Raw genomic sequence first — 23414 nt, forward strand, 5'->3', positions numbered from 1 at the left:
CACCCATCTGGCTGGGTTTCCCCAGCCACTCTGGGCAGCTCCCAACAGAATATTAAAAACACGCTAAAATATCAAATGTTAAAAGCTTCCTTAACCAGGGCTGCCTTCAGATGTCTTCTAAAAGTCAGATAGTTGTTTATATCCTTGACATGATGGGAGGGTGTTCCACAGGGTGGGCGCCACTACCGAGAAGGCCCTCTGCCTGGTTCCCTGTAACGTCGCTTCTTGCAGTGAGGGAACCGCCAGAAGGCCCTCGGAGCTGGACCTCATTGTCTGGGCTGAATGATGGGGGTGGAGACACTCCATCAGGTATACTGGGCCGAGGGCGTTTCACAATAGTCTCAATGAAAACCAGCATTTGGGCTTGGAAAAAGTGGACTTCACACTTGGCTGCAGAGTTTTAGAAGTCTGGAAGCAGAATTTGTTTTCCATTTCCAGTTTACAGCAGAGCAGCAATGCTTGGTAGTTGCTAAATCATCCACATCTAGAAGCATCTACCGGCTAAAAGTATATGGTCCAGAAAGCATAGTCTGCTGCACATTTAATAAGAAATATTTTCATCTAGCATGAATTTACAGCTGAGGCCAACATCTATATATAGCCAGTTTCCCGCATGAATTATTCCCTTGTAGGAGACAGAAACAGTGGGCTTGCCCAGCTTCGAAATGTGATCATGACTAACCTGGCTGAGCAGCTTCAGAACAACAGATTTGGCAGCGAAGATGATGAGCATTACAGGTAAGTGACATGGGTCTTCCTTCATATAAGGGATTTAATTTGCCTAGTGCACATGCTGAAAGCTCTGGATCCTATCCAATGAAGACTTCTCTCAGAGTTGCTGCTTCTGTCGTACAGCTTCCAAGTGTTTCATCACAGCTTGCTTGGGGCAAGTGGCCCCTTTAAAAAGGAAAGGAGATGGCACAAATCCTGTGTCTAGTTCACTGTGTCTTGCTAAGCAACAGAAAAGGGACAATCAGTAACAATTTCAAGAAACAATAATCACAACAACAGAAGCCTATAAGAAATCGGGGGTTTTTTTTGTAGCTTCAGGCCAGTTGATTTTCCCCTCAAGAAGAGTGTCTAAAAATTGAGTTCAAATCCCAGAGATTTGGCAGTAAGATAAATAATATGGTACATCCTCCACAGAGCCAGTGCTACAAGGACAGAATCTCAGATCAAAAGATATGGTTTTATTATTAATTTTTTATTTATTTACTGCTTATCCTTCACCCTGAGGTCCTAGGACGGTTTACAGCATTACAATGCAATATTAGAAACAGATTTAAACAATCCTAAAAATATACACCTCAAGTGTCAAATCCATGGTAAAGAGTTGCATCTTCAGCCTTCTCTGGAAGCTGCATAATGAAGGTGCTAGACACGTCTCTGTGGGGAAGGAGTTCCACAAAATGCCTTATCCTGGGTCCCCAGGGAAGAGGAGCTACTAAGATGGCCCCCTCTACCAAGAGGGTATGTAGGAAAGGAGGCAGTCTTTCAGATATTTCAGGTCTGTGTTGTTCAGGGCAAGTTATTTTGAAAGTACTCCAGATCAAAAGAGATACTCAAGCCCTAGATCTTTACTTGCTATACTCACTCTCCATGGACATAACATAAAAACATGTGACTGAAAAACTATGGGTAGTATATTAAACAAACAAACAAACAAACATTAGATTGCAAGACAGATAAAGGAAACCATTTGTTGCAGTTTTAGGAAAGCGCATTTGGAATAACCAAACAGAAGTTTGAAAGTGTGAATTTGCAGTCCTCAGCAATTAAATGATGACATAAAATGATCTGTTTTATATTTCCCCAACCACCACCACACACAACTCTCTTGTGCACAGCAATTATTTGCAACGAGATCCCCTTTGGATCTCTATGGGCAGTGCAAACTGTCAGAAGGCCCAATCCACAGGGAGTTTCCTCTGCTTAGGCATTTGCTAGGTACGTGTTTGCCTGCATCAGAAAGCTTCTCATAAATTTGTGCTCCCGTTTCTGCGATCTAAAAAGCTGCTTCAGGCACTTCTGAGTGCTAGAGTGCACCAGTGGAGTTTTGAGCTTGGAAGCAACAGACCCCCACACCACAGCTAGGGCCAGCCCACCCATGAAGTGGGGTGAAGCAGCTGCTTCGGGTGGCAGAAGCCCCCAAAGCAGACTCACCTGTGCCTCTGCCACTGGCATTGGTGCTGAGAGATCTTATGAGATCTCTTGCCTAAAACTAGCTTTGATGCTGGCGCCACTTCTCTGACAGCAGAGGCAGTGGCACGGAGGTGGTGCTGGCAGAGGTGGGTGGCGTGGCAGAGGTGGGTGGCATCACTTCCTGTTTTGCCTCACCTGTTGCAATGGGACATGCCGCCATGACCCCAGCAGTATCAAAAACTTTTGAAACCCCCCCTTTTAAGGAGTTTGTTGTAAGGCATAGGGTCCTGCTCTTAGATGCGTGGAACTGTCCTGTAGCTGTAGACAGATGTAAGTTAAGTAAATAAAAACATGGTTGTGTCTTTTATGGTAGCTACTAGTTCACCATTACCAAAAGAACTTAATATGCTTGCACATGAGTGTTTTTGTTTCCAGTACTGAACCCTCACCATTTTACCATATATTTCCTACATTTTTAAAGACTAAACGATGAACTTTTGCACTACATTCTCAAGATCGTTGTCCGAGAATCATGTATCTTAATCACCAAGTGCCAAACTGTATCCAGAGATGAATTTCAAAGGCTCCTCTCAACTGTCCCTGTGAGTAACACCTCCTAGCTTGCTCTTTTTTTCAAAAGGGCCCTTTGTTTTATGGGTACAGTCAGGATAGGGGCAGTGCAGCAGCCTCTGCAAGGTTTAAGGGGAGCATTTGGATTGTCAAATGTTATAGATGAGCCTGCAAACCTCTCTGATTGTCTTCTGGATGCCACCTGCATGCCAATGTATTGACACTCTCCTACACAGGAGAAACAAGGACTTATGTACCTAGGAGAGTTCAGAACTTGTGATTCAGATTGTACTAACAGGCAGCAGGTGCTGATGCTGCTCTTCCAGTTTTTTCCCCAGCCTCACCTAGGAAGAGCAGTCTTATACTTTGTCCTGCCATGAATTTGAGCACCTGGCTAAACCGGCATGAACTTTTCCATGCTGTCTTCTGTGAGTGTTTGGCCAGATGTCTGATAATCCACATGTTGCCCTGCTCTGTCTCCCTGCCACTTACTTTGAACGTCAACCACAAAAAAATAATCCTAATTAAGAGCTAATGTTAGCATGGTAGTTAAAAGTGAATGGCATGACCGGAAGTCCGGTTTAAGTCTTGGCATTAGTGGTAAAACTCAATGAACAAACCAGTTTTGATTGCTTTTAATGTGATTTTTTATTTTAGATTGTATTTTAATAACTTTCAAGCTGCTTTTGGTTCTATCTGTAGAAAACGGGGGTATAAATAAAAACAAATGAATGGATCAGAATCAAACCAAGCCACTCTGTTTTAGCCTCAGCCCTCATTGTAATAGTGTTTATCTTGCTACATTTTTATCCTGCCTCATTTGCCCAGAGCTGCAGCCTTCCCGCTCATTTATCTTTGTAACAGTCATGAGAGGTAGGTGAGTGTGAGTAAATGACCCAAGCTTATCCAATGAGTTTTGCACCTAAATGGGAAACTGAACCTAGTTATTTCCATTATTTTCTGGCACAGTTTTGCCACTATACCATACTGGCTGCATGATGAACATAACAATCCTGACCTGCTTCACAGGAAAGTCACGGGGTTAGGAAGAAGCAGCCTGAATATTTGGGTTATGACTATTTTGGAAGAATTGCAGGAAATGCTAAACAAATGGGTACTGGTGTGGGAAATAGTAGGTGGGGCCAGATTTAGACCAGTGGGTAAAAGCCTCAGCGCCTAGGGCTTGCCGATCGAAAGGTCGGCGGTTCGAATCCCTGCGGCGGGGTGCGCTCCCGCTGCTCGGTCCCAGCGCCTGCCAACCTAGCAGTTCGAAAGCACCCCCAGGTGCAAGTAGATAAATAGGGACCGCTTACTGGCGGGAAGGTAAACGGCGTTTCCGTGTGCTGCGCTGGCTCGCCAGATGCAGCTTTGTCACGCTGGCCACGTGACCCGGAAGTGTCTTCGGACAGCGCTGGCCCCTGGCCTCTTAAGTGAGATGGGCGCACAACCCCAGAGTCTGTCAAGACTGGCCCGTACGGGCAGGGGTACCTTTACCTTTACCTTTACTGTGCTAATTGAAATGCTGGGCCCAAGCCATCCAAGGTCTGCACCAAGAATAGCAGAATTCTGTGTCCTCTTTAGGTGTGCAGATTTGCATAACTGCTTCTATTTTTCATCATTGTGGTTTTGCCAGTTGTGGAGGAGGGGTAAGGAGTTAGGCAGAGCATTGGAGCTCTGTTACTTTCTAGTTGCCTCCACTCCTGAGATTTCAGCAGACATTTCCTCACACTTTGAAGCATATCTGAAAAGCCAATAAGGGCTAGCAACTCGCTTTAAGTAAAAAAAAAATGGAAGCATGGGGTTTTCAGGAAGCTGAATTCAATTTAGGTTTTCTGTGCCCCCATGGAATTAAAGCATCAACTATACAGCATTGTTTGAAACTTACAGTTACACTGTGTACTGCAGTAAATAAGATGAGATCCCATTCCCACTCTGTTGACCTTTCTAGAATGTATCCATTGATCCCTGTGAATTCAGCTTTGTTTTAAGAATTAATTTGACAGTTACTTGCCTATGTGTCAACTAAGCAAAATCCAGCAATTTGTGACACGTCTCTCAAATTTTAGCTTGGAGTTAGTGACTCTTTTGTTACATTCTTGTAATGCACTGCAGAGCTGTGACAGTCTAGCAGGAGAATGATTTGACACTTCCCTGTTCGTTTTCTTCCTCTGTGTTTCAAAAATAGTACACAACCTTTTTCTGTGCTGATTTTCTAGTTGAAGTGTTGAGATGATAATGCAAATGGTGCTCATTTATATTAAAGGCTGCCTCTTCTTGCCTGCGGTATCTGATGGCCGTACAGAACCATCTTCTGAGTAATACAATTTTGATTAAGCCTGACGAAAACGATGACAGTGACAGCTCCTTGCAGGGAGAGACATTGAAGGTACAGGTAAACACCAATATTAAATTCCAGTTCTGATTTCAACAACCCATGCTCTCTTCCGGCCCTTGTATCTCTGCAGTTCAGCTGATGGGTATACCCTCTCTGTGCTGTCTTGTCCCTTCTTGTTGTCTCAGTGTAATTTTGTGACAGCTTCAGCTAGAATTCTCAACAGTGACCTCTTCAGGAGGGAAGGTGCTGTTGAAGCTATGTGTGCCCTAATTCAGGAACTCTTGTGCTTTGCAATGCATGGCTAGGCTCCCCTGTTGACCTCCACCAGAGTGGCATTCAGGAAGACCAACAGAGATAATTGTGTGCTGCTGCTGCTGCTGCCGCCGCCGCCGCCGTTGCTCTCCACCAACTGCAAGTTCAGTCCAGAGGTGGCTGTTCCTCACGAGGGCCTCTATTTTGAACCATCAAATTAGTCTGCACTGAAAGACTATCATTACCAGTAAATCATTGGCTGTGGAACTTTCTTCCATAGGATACAGTCATGCCCACCAACTTGGATGGCTTTAAAAGAGGGTTAGACAAATGAATGGAGGTACATAAGGCCATCACTAGCTACTAGCCACCATGGCTGTGCTCTGACTCCACAGCTGGAGGCGCCAGTGCTTCTGAATACCAGCTGCTAGAAACAGTAGGAGGGGAGGGTGCTTTTGTGCTCGAATCCTGCTTGCTGGTTTCCCACAGGCAACTATTTGGCCACTGTGAGAACAGGATGCTGGACTAGATGAGCCATTGGATTTATCTAGCAGGCTTTTCTAATGCCAGAGTCTCCTTGTTTTAGAGAAAGAACTGTGGCAGATAGTTCTGTATTCCAGGCCTTGCTACAGATTTTTTTTTTATCTATAAAATTATACTTTATTCCCATTCATTTTAGAATATATCCATCTATGGGCCTTTAAAACTTCTAGAGTATTTACCTGTCCCCCCCCCCCCCACAAATGAAATCTCTATTTCTTAACCCATATGGAATCTAAAAGGGTGCTCTGGGTGTTAGCAAAGAGCAGGCCTCAGGAACCTGTGGCCTCCAAGATATTACTGAACTTCCATGGTTCCTGAGCATTGCAATGCTGGCTAGGGCTGATCTAGAGGGCTGCAAGTTTCCCATCCCTGGCAATGGAGGGTAGCTTTGCATTTTCATTGCTTTTTATTCCTGGAGCTGCCCTACCCTCTCCATGGAACCCCAGAGGGAGTCTTTGTCTTGGACGGTTCTACACAGACTTAAACAGGTTTATCTCACTAAAGGTCATGACTTTTCTCACACCTCAGACCTTTGAACCTCTAAATTGAGAATTCTCTGCAGCTTCAGAAATGCTCAGGGTTTCCTGAAAGAAGCTGTGCTGCACATTCTGATAAAATACTCTTTAAAAAAGTGCCCTTAAGCAAGCCTCATTTAAGTTTGAAGAAACAGCAGCTGTGGGGTCCGGGTCTGGAATTTGCTCCCACTCCATACTGGTGTCCTGCTGACCCCTGAGCAGCAAAGAAGCTGGGGGGGGGGATTTTTGACAGGAAACCTGCACAGGACTCTGAGCACTAGTAGATAGCCTGATCCAAATTGAGACCCTTTTTCTCAAAACAAAAGCAAAAATGCGAGGGAGGTCGATTTAAGCTCCCTTTCTCTAAAGGTATGTTTACCGTAGCATATGGTTTGGCCTTTAAGTAGGTTTCAAACCTGTTTGTGTCTGTGGTATGGATGCCCCCATCAGCAACTCTTTCACCTTTTGACTTACTCTAAGTCAGTGTGATAACCTCTAAAAACTTTGATCCTAAATGGTTGCTGCCTCAATTCCATTCTAGATGGACCTCTTTGCAAACGTGTTGTGCAGGCCGGGTGACTGTCCTAGAGCTATTGCTTTAACTGAACCACTGAGTATTCCTGATAAGGGAAAGCTATCCCTACACTTTCAAGTACTTTGAAATTTAAACATGTTGCTAGCTGTACCACTCAGGGGAATCTGTGTTCAGCAAAGCAGTGCTGTAGAATTTCTGAAAACATAATTGCCCCATCAACTTCACCGCCACTCTCTAGGGAATATTACTTGCTTGTCTGAAGAAATGGGGCAAAATATGCTTTTATGCAGGGCCTGTGCTACTTTTTCAGCTGGCTTTGCATTTATTATCTCAGCTGCTTAAGGGAGGAGCAGCGAAGGAAAGGCAGCCCACAGCCCACTACTCAAGGCTGAGCCCATGGGCTGGAATATAAGAGCAGCTTCCACTTCTTTCTACAGGGCCCTCACAGGAGGCCCATATTTAGTTTTGCCCCTTTATTTTCAATTCTGTCAGTCTCCTTTTTGCTATTCTTTGGCGTACTTGTGTACTTGTATGAAGTAAATGCTGACTGTGTCCATGCCGTCTTTCATCCTACAAACACATTTTTGTTTTTTCCAGTTCTTCTCTGCAGTTCGTATCATCCTCTCTTCCCTTCTAAGACTGTCTGTTTCGTTCCTTGTCTGGCCAGCAGACAGGGCTGGATAAACCATTCTGATAAGTACTGTATGCAGTCTGGGCCTAGCCCACTAGAGTCCCTTGTCTGCAGTTAACTAGCTGGAGTTTCCCAAATGCAACATGCATGTTTTATTCCCCCCCCCCCACTTAAAAAAAGAATCTAGGGGAGGAAATGACTGTTTCAGTCAGCCATAGGAAAATATCAAACAACTTCCCCCCCCCCCGCAGTATAAATAGCGTCATCAGATCTCCAGAAGATTTGCCAATTGGGCAGGATGGTGAGGACAGAAGAAGGGGGAATGTGTGTGTGCGCGTGCTCCTGTGCCCACTAAGGTTGCTGCAAAAAGGAAAAAAAACTTATCTAGTTGTTGTAAAAGGTTTAATGGATTAAATCTGCAATTTTGCATAGGAGGAAGAGCAATCATTCTGAGGGAGGTATTATTTTATTTGGTTTTGGAAGTAAACAGCATCTTAGAAGAAGAATTCCACCACACCTGTGTGTGAGAGTGTGAGACAGAGACAGAGAGAGATACACAAATATAATCCTTCTGTTATGGGTGCCTACTACTTGTATTTTTTTAGTACTTAAAGAAAAAAGTTAACATTTTTTTCCACAATCTGCTGCCAAATGACTTTGGCACTTCAAAAAAATCAGTTAATCAAACTTGATTCCTCACTAGAAATTGTGGCCCTTGTGCTCACCTTCGTACATAGACATTGGAAGACACGTGGTGTGTCTGAGAAGGAACCTTCCCTACTTAAAAAAGACCCAATAGGGCTTCCATATTGTTTTTATCAGGCCTTATTGACAGGGAGCCTTCCTGGTCAAAATATGTCCTTCATTTCCTGCATAGTACATCTTGCACTCTAATTAATTAAATTTTTCCTAGTACTTTGGGGTTTAACTTTCCAGCTGACACAGGAAAAGAGAGATTGTTTCCCTGCAGAGTCAAAGGTGGAGCAATAGCAGCTTCTGTTTTCATGGTGTGTCCACCCATTTCTTGTGTCCCAGTTATATCTCTGATCAAGGTGGATGATTGGGGATTCTAAAGCACAGCTAAAGACCTCTGGATGGAGATGGGGTCCAAATGAACGTATCTGCCACAGGCAGTGGTGCCCCTCTGACCACCTTCCGTTGTGTGAAGGAAACTATTGTCTGTCTCCAGTCTCAGTCCTGGAGCAATCTGTTGGTGCCGGCTTCATTGTCATGACCATCACATAAACTTCAGAAGCCCATGCTTATTTTTTTGTTCTGTTTGCTTGATTGTTTGTTTTTAAAACCAGCTGTTCCCTTGGTCATGTAAACACAAGTTTCTTCTTAACGTTTTTGTGCCTAGGAGCTTAAAGCTAGTATCTTGGCTCTGGCTACTCAGATCCTTACGGGATGCGATGAAGTTCTAGAAATGCTGCAGCAAGTCACCACTGCTCTGATAAACAGCGATATTCCAGACAGGGAACAGCGGTAAGTTTATGTACTTCATTTGCTTTGGAGATTCACGCCCCACCTTGATTTTGAAAGGTCCTCAAGGCAGTCTGCAACAGACTGCAAAGCATAAAATAAAAAGACACACAACCTGATATCCCTCAGCTGTCTGGATGAAGGATGGGATCGATATGTGCTTCCATTCTGGTCTGTAGTCCCAGGACGCTGACAGTTGGTGCAGAGTGATCTTTCTGGGGGAGGGAGGGAGGGAAGCAAGCTATCTGCAGCTGTCCTTTCTCTGGATGAGAGAAGTGGCCATGCTGCTATTCCCTTTTCCTGGATGAGAGAGGGAGGTGTAATAGTCCAATGGCCCTTGATACTCTGCCTAATAGATGGCACTAGAATGTGCTTCCTTTCAGTTCTGCAGGTTTCTGTTTGCTTCCTTGGCAAAGGGCATTCACCAGAACTTGCACCGTTTTGCTGTCTCTCTCTTTATTGTTGCCAAAATCAGGAGATTTGGGGAACTGTCATGCAGTTTTTGTGTGTGCTGGAGGCTATTTGGTTGGCAGGATGCAAGTTAAGGCAGGGTCTGAGTCTCAAACAAAAATGTGCAGGGCATAAGAAAAGTCTGAACCAGGGGCATTGTGAGCAAGGGTTCATCCTTCAGAGGGTGGGAGAGGCCTAAATATGAGCTGTGTCAGAAGAAGTTTGACAACAGCAGCAACAAGGGCAAGCTTCAGGAGGTCCAGAGGACATGATGGAAAGTTGGGGAGGTGTCAGGGATCTGGGGAACAGCACCTAAGAGAGCTTGTTGCACTGTTGAAGATGGAGGAGATAGGATGTATTTGGGAGGTTAAGGCAGGCATAGGCAAACTCGGCCCTCCAGATGTTTTGGGACTACAACTCCCATCATCCCTAGCTATCAGGACCAGTGGCCAGGGATGATGGGAGTTGTAGTCCCAAAACAGTTGGAGGGCTGAGTTTGCCAGTGCCTGGGTTAAGACAACCTGGGGTGGGACATTCACAGTAAGCCAGTTGGGTGTGCCGAAGCAGGACTGGTAAGTGAGCATGGCAGCAAGATGCTCTAAATCCAGAGGGCCTCTCATTGCAGGTTAAAAGGCCTGGAGCAGGTGACCAAAGCCACCATGCTGGGCCATTTGCTTCCGGTTTTGCTGACCTCTCTGATGCACCCCAATCTCCAAACATTGACCATGGCCGATGCTCTGATGCCTCAGCTGGTGCAGCTGGTCCTCTACACAAGTCAGGTATGGCCTCCTTTTCCTCTGCTGGTGGTTTCCCCCTCCTCCACCCTTCCAAATGGTTTTGCGTTTCTTTTCCTTCCCTTGGAATGATCTTTGCTACTGAAACCCTTGTGCGGAATAGCGATATTGTTAACATTCTACCTTGTAACAAACTTTTTATAATGCTTATTGTCCCACTGGGTTTGCCATAGGGGGTTGCATTCATCCTTTTATGGCAAACAGTATCACATTATTTTCTTAATGTTCATCCCTGTAAAATTTGAGCTCCCACAATGCATTGAGGATACCGAATTGCCTCGTTACAAAGACTTACACATAGCCATAATACGGTGCTATGTAGAGCACAGTTCAAAATCTGCCAATAAGCAGAACTTCAGGCTGCATCTAGATAGGTGGCTCCTAGCATGACCCAATTATTGCTTTTCTGTTGTAAGATATAAATGAAATTGCAGCTGACTTTCCACCCTGTTGAGTGTGTTGTGCATTTCTGTGTGTACATTCCACTGTGTTCTGTCCATACAACACCTTCACTAAACCCCTTGTGGTATGTTATAACCACTGTTTGTTTTCTGACCCCCTATTTATTTCCTTTTGAAATAAATATTTTAGTTATCACTGAAACACTTTTCTGACTATTTTTAAATGAAACATAGCTAAAACATTATAACACTGTAAGCGATAATATAATTTATCATGATGCTACGGTGTAGTAGTATAGTAACACTATACTAAAATAATGCTTTAGCTGTGGAGTGTTGTAGTGCTTTGCATCTTTCATTAAAGCAGTATAGATGGAAAAATATTTAAATAAGTACCAAAATAGCAATTAAAAAGGGTCATAAAACAACATTCCCCACAAGTCTTATAATGAATGTGTGTTGAGCTGTGAGACTGCACTGTTGCTTTGTTCTTCCTAAAAGTTGGAGTTTTTGTGGTCTAAGAAAAGATGGAAGAACCACAGGGCAACTACAGGATGACAATGTTTAGGTGATAAGAGTTGTGTGGATGCCCTGTAAAAAGTGAGTGAAGGAATCGTGTTGATGTCATACTAAATGCCTATTGAGGAAACATCCTCATTCTCCTTCCAGGCGATGATCTGGACCAGGGGAGCTGTGCTATCTTTGAGGGCAATAGAGAGGGTTGACAGGGCATCAGTACCAATAGCAAGTCATAGAATTGTAGAGTTGCAAGGGACTCAAAGACTCTTTGAGTCCAACCCCTTGCAAAGACAGCCTCTCTCTTTCTCACCTCCCTCCCCGCCTCTCCAGTTTTCCCCCCTTCCCTATTTGAGAGATAGCATTATATACTACTTTACTAATCACAAGCAAACCGTATTCATTTTGCTACAGACAGCCTTGCTGCTGAAAACCCAGTCTCCTGTTTTCTCTGAAGCGGGCAGTTCTTCTGGAGGGGCATCAGAGCAGAGGAGCAAGCTATTCCCTGATGAGAGGTAATCAACGTAACATCATCCGACTGCCCTTTGACCCTCATCCTTCACTACTTTAATATGTTGAAGGCACTCTCTCATATGCTTGCTGGCAATGTTGCTTCTGGACATAAATCATTATGGAAGAATGATTCAGAGGCAAGGAACCCCACAGGGTCCGCGTTGCATTGCTCTGTAAAATTGCTTTGTAGGCTCATGGGGGGGGGGAATTTCTCATAAAGAGCTGAAAGTTATAGATCCAACTGAAGGTGTTTCTGGAGAGCAAGTTATAGCTTTTATTTCTCCTCCCTTTCCCTGCCACCTTAAGGGTTCTAAAAGCTGACAGAATATGCCGAATTAGATGGTTTATCAGAAAAAATAAAGAATAAATCAAAACAGGAATTTGTTTCAAAATGGGAGGTTTTCAGAGATTATCTGAAAAATAAATATAGTAGTTTAAATTCTGTTGCAGCATTCAAGGAACTTCAGTAATAGTTGCAAGGTAGATATAAGAAATTAGATTTATTGAGAATAAGTTTAATTATGATAAAAGTGTGTATTGGCAAAAAGTAATATGAATTTGAAATATGGAATAGACGGGAGGTTGGTTCTTTAGTGTTAAGACCAATAGATGTTTTATTGTTTGCTAAGAAAATTATGTGTCTATGGTTATTTTTGTAATTTGTGTGTAATTTGGTATTTTTTTTTCTTTTTTCTTGTTGTATAAATAAAAAAATTTATTTAAAAAAAAGGGGTTCTAGAGGAACAGCAGCAAAATTAGAAAAGGTTGAGATTGTTTCAAGAGCTTTATGTTTTAATTCATAATGGGCACAATGTATATTACCTGATCCTGCTTTTAACAACTTATGTCACAAGTAGGTGGGATGTTGTGAGATCTGTTACTGAATCTTGTGTGGTTTTGTAAAACTGAACAGCAGCCATGGGGTCCCCATTATACTGCAGCACGGCTGGTAAGGGGGTTAACTCTCCCCACTTTCCCTATATTCCCAATGGCAAGCACCCTCAAATGTGCTCTTTGTCCTTCAGGAAAAGCTTGTATGTACCTGTATGAAACGTGTGTGGTTCCTCTGCATGGTAAATATCAGCTTGGAAGCAGATTTCAGCAATTCCTGATATTAAGGGTGCATTGTTTGAACTGCCTTCCTCATCACCGGAAGTGGCATTTTATTTGTACCCACAGACTTTGAGGTCCTTCTTGGGTCCGTATCCCCACTAGATGGGAATTCAGTAAGTTGGAAAACCTGCCAAGCAAGCCTCTTGAGCAGAGCTGAAAGTCAGATGAATGTAACCCACATGAGCAGAGATTCCTCTTTCAAACTGCCTTCAATTGTCACAATTGTCTTCAGCACAAGGCCCTTCTTCACATATCATGTGTTTGCTATTGTGATAGGTTTGTTCTACAAATTCTAGGTTTTCTCTGCTAAAGTTTGTCCTTTTTCACTCTTTTCTTAAATGCTAGAATGCTAGAAGAAAAAGAAGAGCCAGGTTTCCTTACTGGCTTAAAGATTCCAGCTCCTTGGGCTGCTGGGAAGACAGTAGAGACAGTCCACCCCGTCAGAGACAATTACAAATTTAAGGAAACGGTGCATATTCCGGGAGCCCGTTGTTTGTACCTGAGGTTTGATAGCCGCTGCTCTTCACAGTATGATTATGATAAGGTTAGTAGAATGCTAGAAAGATCTTCCCAGTGGAAGACAACGAGTCAGTACTGTGGTGCAGTTTCCATTTCCTTCAGTAGAGTTTGCACAGGAGAAGCTTCTGTCCCTTAATGCTCTCTGTCTTTATCATGGACAATATGATTATTGTTATTTATTAATTGCCTTCCATATATGTCCAAAATACAGTGGTACCTCGGATTAAGTAATTAATTCGTTCCGGAGGCCCGTTCTTAACCTGAAACTGTTCTTAACCTGAAGCACCACTTTAGCTAATGGGGCACCCCCTGCCACCGGAGCATGATTTCTGTTCTCATTCTGAAGCAAAGTTCTTAACCCGAAGTACTATTTATGGGTTAGCGGAGTGTGTAACCTGAAGTGCATGTAACCTGAAGCGTGTGTAACCCGAGGCACCACTGTATAATAAAAGCAGCTTAAAAAAACAAAACAGTTGAGAGCAGCACAAAAAACAAATGAATTTTAAAACAATACAAAATGGACACCCATGGCTGAGACCTATTTATCCAGCTGGAAAAGCTTTTTTTTAAGGAAGAAAATGGCTCCAGTTGTTTCCAGAAAGTGCAGATTGTGCCTATCAGACATATCTATAGCACCGTTTTTTGCCAGGAAGAAAAAAAGGGGAAGGTTTTGATCCCAGCCTCTGTGTGGGATCACAGAAGCTGGTTGTGTGTGAAGAGGAGATCCCTTGCCATTAATTTATTCATTGCTGAATGTTGACTGCTAGTTGAGGGCCAAACTAGATGTGGCACCATACATGTCATTAGCTAGTGGCTTTTAAAAAAAAAAAATGTAAACACCTGCAAAGATAGGATGGAGTGGGCTGTGATCTGGATCAAAATCTGAACTGGGTGGGGCAGGTTGTCTCTTGCTGTGACTCTGATTGGGACCGAAGTGCCTGCACTTGATTGGAAGGAAAACTTCAGTTGCCAAGGATCAGATCTTTCTCTTGCATACAAACAGCAAGCCAGGAGCTCTGATCCTGATCAGGATAATGGGGAGTGGGGTTCAAAAAGGAAAGTGGCCTTTCCTGCCAGGCTCCTGGTCCAGATCAGAGGCCCTGCACCTGCTATTTACTTCTAAAAAGCCATTTGTATTATTGCTGCAGTGATTTGCGTGTAAAACCAGGAAGCCACCTGCTTGTCTCCCTCACGACAATTTGGAATTAACTTTAAATATTCAAACTGCCGTTAAGTCTGCACATTGTATTTGTCTTTACCCACCTAACAGTTTATTTCATGTTCTTTAAGCTGGTGATCTACGCAGGCCCCAACACAAATAGCCGGAAGGTTGCTGAATATGGGGGCAACACCCTGGGATATGGGAGCCGGAGTGTCTTAGGAACTGGTTGGCCCAAAGACTTAGTAAAGGTACAGAGCAAAGATTTGTCTTTTTTAAAATAACAGCAACAAGATTTCAACCAAATTTGATAATAATAAGAATTTAATAATAATTTATTATTTATACCCTGCCCATCTGGCTGAGTAGTTGTTTGGGAACTACTTTATAGAAAAATGGTTTGTGTTTTGTTGTAGACCCATAAAAAAAATCATGCAAGGAGGACTGTAGCAGCAGCTGAGTTCAGTATTTATTTTGTAGTGTTAAATGAGTGGCAGGAGGAGAAGGGAAAAGCAAAGGAACAGCTCCAGGACTATAATTGTTGCTGATCTGATCTTCTGATACAGTTATAACTTGAAATGTACAGGGAAAGGCTGGCTATTGTCTTTGTGTTTTTTAAAGAACACTTAAAAAAAAGCTAGTGGTCATCTTTAAAAACAAAATTATGAAAAAATAGTGCCATTGTAGTTAGGCTTAAGCATAATCTCTTGTAAGAGAGATGGATTCATGGGCCTGGAACCATCGCAGTTACTTCCTTGTCACCTCCAGTCCTTGTGTTTTCCACATTTGTCACGGTTCCATGGTCAAGGACCTCTACCAGTTGCAACCTCTGAAATCAGATTATGTATGCGAGTATTATTTGGGTTTTCCATCTCATGTCTGGTCAACCAGAAGAAGGGTGGTTGGCTTTTATATCCAAAGCCAATTCTTGCCCAAGAATGTCCAAGTGCTTTGGCAAAGTCTCTTAAAACACACATTCATTTATTTAATGTTCTGCATTTGAAATGAAATGAAGGGGGTTTAGTGATGAGAGTAAAAGTTTGAAATTATAAATTTGGGAGGTAGGATATTTAAGAACAAAGTGGTAGGAATTGAATTTGCTGAACCAAGTGTCAAAAAGGGATACAAAAAAGGGAGACGTGAGGAAGTCAGGAAAATAAGTTAATCAATGTTGAATAACTAGAAAAGAGTGATTTGTGTTTTTTCTTATTTTACTTTTGTGTGTTGACTGGTGTTTTTTTCTTCTTCTTCTTTTCTTTTTTTCTTTTTTAGGTTAAATGTTTGTATTTTATGTATTGTGAAATCTTGTTTTTGTGTTTTTATTGTTCTTTGTTTGGTGATGTCCTTCTCTATTGTTAAACTTAATAAAATATTATTATTAAAAAAAAAATTAATGTTCTGCATTTGCCCCCTACCTTTCCAGGGAGCTCTGAATAGCATAAATTCTTCTTTTCCCTACCTACCCTCCCTCCCAATTACATTTTCACAATCCTGTTAGATAGGTTCCGTTTGCAGTGCTGGGTGGGGAGACTAGCCAAAAGTTACCCAGTGAGCTCCATGACTGAGTGGGGATTTGAGCCTGAGTCTGTCCAATGTGACTTCCTGTGATTTTTAGAGCCATTTCAGTTGTTGTAATTCCTTGCTACCCCATCATACTCCTGAGGCCCCCATGGAAAGTCTGTGAAGACAGCAGTGCATGAAAGAGGGATTTCACCCTCTCTTTAGCTGCTTGTTTAACTGTTTCTCCTTTGCCCTTTCAAAACATAAGGTGGAAGGCGACACCGTTACCTTCTCCTTTGAAATGCGGAGTGGCCGAGAACACAACACCCCAGACAAAGCAATGTGGGGCTTTGCTTGTACAGTTCGAGCACAGGTATGATTATGATGATGATACTGATGATGATGATGATGATGATAATAATAATAATAATAATAATAATAATAATAATAATATATTAATTATACTCTGCCCATCTGGCTGGGTTTCCCCAGCCACTCTGGGCGGCTTCCAACAAAATATTAAAACACAATAGTCTGTTAAACATTAAAAGCTTCCCTAAACAGGGCTGCCTTCAGATGTCTTCTGAATGTCAGGTAGTTGTTTATCGCTTTGACATCTGGTGGGAGGGTGTTCCACAGGGCGGGCGCCACTACCGAGAAGGCCCTCTGCCTGGTTCCCTGTAACTTGGCCTCTCGCAGTGAGGGAATGCCAGAAGGGCCTCGGAGCTGGACCTCAGTGTCCGGGCAGAACGATGGGGGTGGTGACACTCCTTCAGGTAGGCTTGTGTTAGGTTTGTATATGGGACATTAATGGAGATTTGCTGCAATAAGTCTAAATATGCTGGATTTGAGGGGAGAGGAAGAGGGACAGGCATGTAATGGTACTGCCTAACATGTTGTGGACCCGAACATATTGTGGGCCCCAACTACGCATTCACATGTCACTCAACTTTAACACTCTTATAAGTATATAAAAACCAACAGCATTAATTGTTGTGTGTGCATTTTTGCCTTTCTGTGCTGAAGGAGTCATCGGAAGATGTGTCGGGGGGGTTGCCATTCTTGGTAGACCTTGCTTTAGGCTTGTCTGTGCTGGCTTGCTCTATGCTGAGGATTCTGTACAATGGACCAGAAATAACCAAAGAGGAGGAAACGTGCCAAGATCTTCTGAGATCTAAACTTTTACAGAGGTAATTAATATATGGATGAATGCAAGGGGACCGGATGTTAATTCCTTGTCAGATGCCAGAAGCCTCCTAAGCCTTTTTTCCTTGTATGCAGGTAGCTTAGGACCAAAGTCCATATGAAGTGGTGCTCTCGTACTTAGGAATCTCCCATGTCTTCTTCTCTGTTGAAAAGCAGCTGCTGGGGAGGGGGATTGTGGGAGAAGAATCATAAAATCATACAATTGTAGAGCTGGAAGGTTAACATTTCTCCCCTGCACCTTTTACCCAAGGGAAATCACACCTAATGGCAGCTTCAGTGTGTGGTTGATTGTGTCAGGACCAGTCCAGCAGGAAAGGGTTAACATACACGCACCCCTTCAGTGCAACCAAAGAAAAAGGCATTGGGAGATTGGGTGAGAGACCTCCCAAATCACATCCAGATCAGCTCTGAGTTACAGCAAGGTGGTTGAAATTTGTGGGAGATGGTTGTTTTTCCTAAATTCATCAATCGGATGAATAGCTGAATTGCAAACAAAATGGGAGTAACAACAAAGAGATTCCAGAGTGTGCAAGAGGGGCCTCATAAGAGATGTCAGAAAGACTCTGAAACTGAAGGCCCAATTGGCGTTTGTCAGACAGCTTCATGGTGAAGCTGTTTTAAGGGCTTTGTTTTGAGGAATAAGTGTGTTTCTCTGCTAGGAATGCGCACTTCAGGTAAACTGTCTTCTAATCTCCTTTACTTTGGAAATGATAGATCTTGTTTTGAGGCCTGAAAGGAATAGAAGACTTCCTCCCTCTCTTTCCTTTTCCAGGTGCCAGTGGCAAGTGGAAGCCAATGGCGTCATCTCTCCAGCCCTCACCCCAAGCCCCTCCCCACTGCCTCTCACCATTGATGAAGACCGAGAGTTCACTTATCCCTCCGATATTCTTGTGCCTCCTGTTGGTCACTACTTTGATTTGCCAAGGATCAGGCTCCCTCCTGGAATCATGATCAAACTCAGGGAAATATCTGGTCGAGCTCGGCCTCAGTTCAGACCCAGCATCAGGTATGTAACAGCTTTTCTTCCTCCTTTTTTTTCTTCCAGTAGCACCTTAAGTAAAGGTAAAGGCACCCCTGACCACTAGGAGACTCTGGGGTTGCGGCGCTCATCTCGCTTTATTGGCTGAGGGAGCTGGCATACAGCTTCCAGGTCATGTGGCCAGTATGACTAAGCCACTTCTGGCGAACCAGAGCAGCGCACGGAAACGCCGTTTACCTTCCCGCTGGAGTGCTACCTATTTATCTATTTGCACTTTGACGTGCTTTCAAACTGCTAGGTTGGCAGGAGCACGGACCGAACAACGAGAGCTCACCCCATTGCGGGGATTCGAACCGCCGACCTTCTGATCGGCAAGCCCTAGGCTCTGTGGTTTAACCCACAGTGCCACCCGCGTCCCTAGTAGCACCTTAGAGACCTACTAAGTTTGTTATTGGTATGAGCTTTTGTGTGCATGCACACTTCTTCAGATACCCATGCACACGAAACCAATAACAAACTTAGTAGGTCTCTAAGGTGCTACTGGAAGGAATTTTATTATTTTGTTTCGACTACGGCAGACCAACATGGTTACTTACCTATAAGTAGAACTCTTTTTCTTGTTCATTTTGGGTCATATGCACTTGTAACAAATCATGCTTAAATAATCTCATTTTAAGTAAACCGAAGGGTGGGTTTATTTAATTCTTCAATAGCTGTCATTTCATAATATGTCTATGATATTAAGTATGTTTAGTAGTTGGATTTCTGAGTTTAAATGTGATTTTTAAATAAATGGTTTTGATATGTAGGTAGATGCTACTTGAGATACAATTAGGTGTGAATCATCCCCTTCCCCCACCACACACTAATATTATTAAAAACTGACCAGTGTTGTTGGTAGATTACAGTCCCTTATACAGTAGAAGCTAGACTTACCATCGCTCCTACTTGCAAACAATTCGACTCGCAACCACGGCAAACCCAACCGCAGTTTGCCGCGATTCATGCATGCACAGAAGCGGCTTCTGCCATCTGCACATGCGCAGAAGTGGCTGCCACTGTCTGCACATGCGCAGAATGGTGCCACCGCCGAGTGCACACACGCAGAACGGCGCTTCTACCAGCAACCCAGATTGACTCACGAACGGACCTCCGGAACGGATTCCGTACTTGAGTAGAGGTTCCACTGTACAGCTTTCCCCTTTGCTCCCCTCACAGTGGACCCACAGTCTCAGGCCAAACGAATCTACAGAATTGTCATGCCCATTTGCCAAAAAACCTTCTTACCAACTTTTCGTTTTTGATTCTTACCTTCAACAGAGAGGTCATCCAGCCGGACATAATGGAAGAAATGGTAGTTTCGTGTGTGATCAAACATTTGAACCTGGTTGATGCACTCCAGTCCCTCATAAACTTCCAGTATCAAGAGGAGCATGCAGAAGAATATGACTTGCTTTGTAAAATTATGGGAGAAACGTTTAAGAAACTAAATGCCATGGAAAGACAATTGCAGGTAAAAATGCTACAAAAAATAAATTTCCGATGTAGAGAAAGAAGATGGCGGGCCCTTTATAATTAAGATGTATATCTCCAGGGGGACCTTTATATTCTTAGCACACCGAGCACATTTCCCCTTACCTTTGGGTAGGCTAATGATGCTCCAACACTTTCACATCCCCCCACTTTTTCGTTTTCTTTTTTGCCCAGAGTGTCGCCGAATTAGAACAGAAATGGCAAAGTGAAGTGGAAGATGCCATGCATGGGAAATTGGAGAACAATGTGCCCTTCTTTTATGACTATCATTTTAACGAGGTGAGTATCGTATGTTGATCCCCTTCAGTGCTGGTAAGAACAGAGGAACTCAGGCAATGCTATCTCTGAATTGCTGTACGCTTTCCCTCTTCCTATAAAACGTTGTGCTGGCTTTATTAGTGCCCAAGAACAAATCATGGGCACTTTGAAGCAGACTGACTGATTGACCCTGCGCTGGAAATTAAGCTGCAAATGCTGATTGCTGTTTCTTCCAGGAACAGCTGGGTTTTGCAGGCATAGAGGTAAGGGAAAAGGCGTCTCCAAAGGATCCGAGGGTTTCCTCAGTATGTCAGGGTAATAAAATGGAGCAACTGGAAGCGAGCAGTTTGAGGGGAATTGTAAAAATAGTTGCCAGTGTTCTCCTCCTGCCAGATTATTTAGAAAATGGGTCTGGTTCTGCGTAATTATTTCAGTATAATTAAAATTCTTTAGACTGAAGGGGAAAGGGAACCTGCAGGTTTGGTGAAGGCAGAACATTTGCCTTGCATGCAAAAGGCCTGGGTATCTTTAGAAAGGCTGGGAAAAGTCTCCTGCCTGAAACAGTAGAGCTAGGGTCTCCTATGTAGCACCAAGGGGCCCTTGTTTTGTCTGATCGGGGGAGGCTCAGGAGTCGCGGGCAGCTGGCCGTTGCCCGGCTTTTTAAAAACACTGCCCATTTATGTTTCACAGGGTGCGAAAGAAGGGCTTTGCACCTTGCCTGGCAGGGAAACCACACGCCTTGCACCCCTACTGGGCAACGGCCGCCCACCCGCAACTCCCGAGCCTCCCCCGATCTGTCAAAACAAAGGGGGAAGGTGGCAGGAAATCTGTACCCCTGGACGTCCCCGGTTCCCCCTTGGCAGTGGCAGAGGCAGCAAGCAGCTCCTGAAGCCAGCCAGAGCCAACTGCGCTACCAGGCTGGCTCCGGGCTGCTGAGGCTGCCGCTGCCACATTTCCCAGGGACAGATTTGCAAATCTGGGGACTGAATTTGTCCGGGGACAGATTTGCAAATCCGGGTACTGTCGCCGGGAACCGGGGATGTCTTGTAACCCTAATGTAGAGGGATGTTGAAGTCAATTAGCGATCTGGTGGTAAGGAGAAGGTGCTCTGCAAAGGCATTGTCTGTGCATTTAGGGCCTAACTAATGTCTGCAGATATGTATTTCCTTTCCAGCTAATATTTGGTGGGAGTTTCCTGCCTTCAGCTACCTGAAGCGTCTTTACCCTTTTGGAACCAGATTCTCTTCCTGATATGTGCTAATCTAGCCTTCCCCAACCTGTCGCCCTTTAGATGTTGTGGACACCAGCTCCCATTAGCCCCAGCCACGATGGGAGATGTGGTCCAAAACAGCTGGAGGAAGGGGCAGAGGAGAAAATTGTGTTGGTCCACTTTTAAAGTGAACCTTCCTAATTCATACTTCCTGGAACAATATTTTGAACCGTAGTGCAGCTGTTTTTCAAAATTCACACTTCTTCACATTTTGTGATGGAGTTCTCCAACCAAAGAATGTGTACAAAAATATGTGATTTAAAAGAAAATATGCATTAAAATGCATATATTAGTGAAAATAGCATTCAAAATACAGCATATTTTGGGAAATGTGTATATTAGGAGAAATTCACACTAAAATGCTGGTGAATTTTTGCGATTTTTAAAATTGTAAACTGATGCAGTAAGTGGCAAACTGAATTTAAGACTAAAAATATGAGAAACAGGAATTGACTGAATTGTCCATCCCTATTTGAAGGCCACCAGTTGGGGGAGGCTGGGCTAATCGGTCAGGTTGATTCTTAGTTTGGAAATGAAAGGAACTGAATCTTTATGTGTTCTTTGCTTCCTAATGCATCCGGTGCAACTAGCTCAGAGCACCAATGCTGTGCTGGATCTGACCACTGAAGAGGAAAGATGGATTTTATTTCACAGATGAAAGTGGACATTTCCTGTCCACGTAATCAACAAAAACTCTACATTATCTCCTGAATCAGATATATTCTATTCTACTCTATTTATTCATTAAAAAATAATAACCATGCTTTCCTATAAAATATCGTGAGGTACTATACGACCTAAAAATGCAATATCTGGCCTCCCTTTTCAATATATTTTCCCCTTCTCTCTAGAGCAAAATGAAAGAATTGGAACTTTTGTGTTCAATGAAAGAGATTTCTTTTGATGGAAGTGATCTTGAGAATATGGTTCTCTCACTCAGGTTAGTGTGGCTGCTGAATTCAGTAGAAATTCTGTTCTCTTTATTTGGGTGGTTTATTTGATTGGTACGTGTGGGCTGGTACATTTGTAAGTTCCAGTCTGAGGTTCCCAATATCCAGGTTTTTTCCTAATGCAACCTCAGATTTGAATAGCATTGGATGTTCTCTTCCAATGTGTTTCTGAAGATCTAATGGACATCTGACCTGTGTGGGATTTAACTTCACTGCTTTTTAGGGAGAAATTCTTCCAAGAAGTGAACTCACTGCTTCAGAAGCCTTTGCATCCCATGGGTAAAACAAAAACACTGGTCAAGAGCCTGATGAACCGAGCAGAGCTGCTCTTGCATGTCACCATTGCTGCACAGTCTGGGCTTACCAGAAGTATATCTGGCACACCTGCAGAGACACCAGGTAAGGAAAGAAAAGAATCTGATGTCTAAAAGCGAAAGACGCTCTCCGTGCAGTGTTTCCTGCAATTTACAAGCTGCTTAAGAGTAGAAACTCAGCAATGAAAGTAGGAAGCAAGAAGAAAGCAGCAGCAATGTTTTTAAGGGATAGGAGGAAAGTGTTGTGGGTTCTCCTCCCTTTTCTTACTCCATTTAATTCTGCTTCATCTCCTAAATGTAAATATAACATGCCACAATACAAAGAAGATCGAATTTACAAAGGACAAAGAGAGGTATAACATACTAACAGTAGTCCCAGCCGATACAAGCTTTTATTAATCAACTTGCCTTTGTTTCTGTTAATCTTATGTCACCTCATTTGGAGTGGGGGAGGGGTTGGGGGATTGTATGCAGCAGGTACATAGCTTGTGGGTCTCCTGGATCCATTACTGTCGTTTGAGACCCAGGTGGTCTCAGTAGTGCAGAGTGCCTTCCATCAGCTTCAGCTGGTGGCCCGGCTATGCCCCTATCTGGACAGGGATAGCCTAACTTTCTGGCAACCTCTATGTTGGCTTACTGCAATTGTTATACATGGGGCTGGTGCAAAATTTGACAGCCGGGTTGCTTACCAGAATAAAACTGTTTTAGTATACTGTATAATGCCGATCCTGGCCCAGCTGCACTGGCTGCCAATTCAACGTGCTGGTGCTGACCTATAAAACCTTACCTCTCCGCATATAAACTGACACAAAACCTGTGTTTTTCATCCGAGGCTCTTCTCTATGTCTCCATAGAGGTTCAGAGGGTAACAGCACAGGATCGGGCCTATTCTGTGGTGGTGCCATTATTACATCTCTTTAGGTGCCAGGCAAAA

General features: G+C 43.5%; 1 protein-coding gene across 7 annotated transcripts in view; it reads left to right on the top strand.

Annotated features, from left to right (window-relative positions):
• HECTD4 (HECT domain E3 ubiquitin protein ligase 4) overlaps positions 1-23414 on the top strand; it is a 117101-nt gene that overhangs the window by 43667 nt on the left and 50020 nt on the right. For 5 of the 7 annotated variants that reach the window (XM_053401190.1, XM_053401191.1, XM_053401195.1 and 2 more), the window contains exons 15-29: positions 633-738; positions 2624-2744; positions 4976-5104; positions 8884-9008; positions 10081-10234; positions 11581-11681; positions 13138-13336; positions 14602-14721; positions 16239-16343; positions 16997-17160; positions 17949-18182; positions 19476-19668; positions 19863-19967; positions 22068-22156; positions 22390-22565. In XM_053401190.1, coding sequence (XP_053257165.1) covers positions 633-738; positions 2624-2744; positions 4976-5104; positions 8884-9008; positions 10081-10234; positions 11581-11681; positions 13138-13336; positions 14602-14721; positions 16239-16343; positions 16997-17160; positions 17949-18182; positions 19476-19668; positions 19863-19967; positions 22068-22156; positions 22390-22565 — 2121 coding nt within the window. The remainder of the gene's footprint in view (positions 1-632; positions 739-2623; positions 2745-4975; positions 5105-8883; positions 9009-10080; positions 10235-11580; positions 11682-13137; positions 13337-14601; positions 14722-16238; positions 16344-16996; positions 17161-17948; positions 18183-19475; positions 19669-19862; positions 19968-22067; positions 22157-22389; positions 22566-23414) is intronic. The other 2 variants (XM_053401192.1, XM_053401197.1) reach the window with 1 other exon arrangement.

The sequence above is a fragment of the Podarcis raffonei genome, chromosome 8 (genome assembly GCF_027172205.1).
Source record: "Podarcis raffonei isolate rPodRaf1 chromosome 8, rPodRaf1.pri, whole genome shotgun sequence".
Lineage (NCBI taxonomy): Eukaryota > Metazoa > Chordata > Lepidosauria > Squamata > Lacertidae > Podarcis > Podarcis raffonei.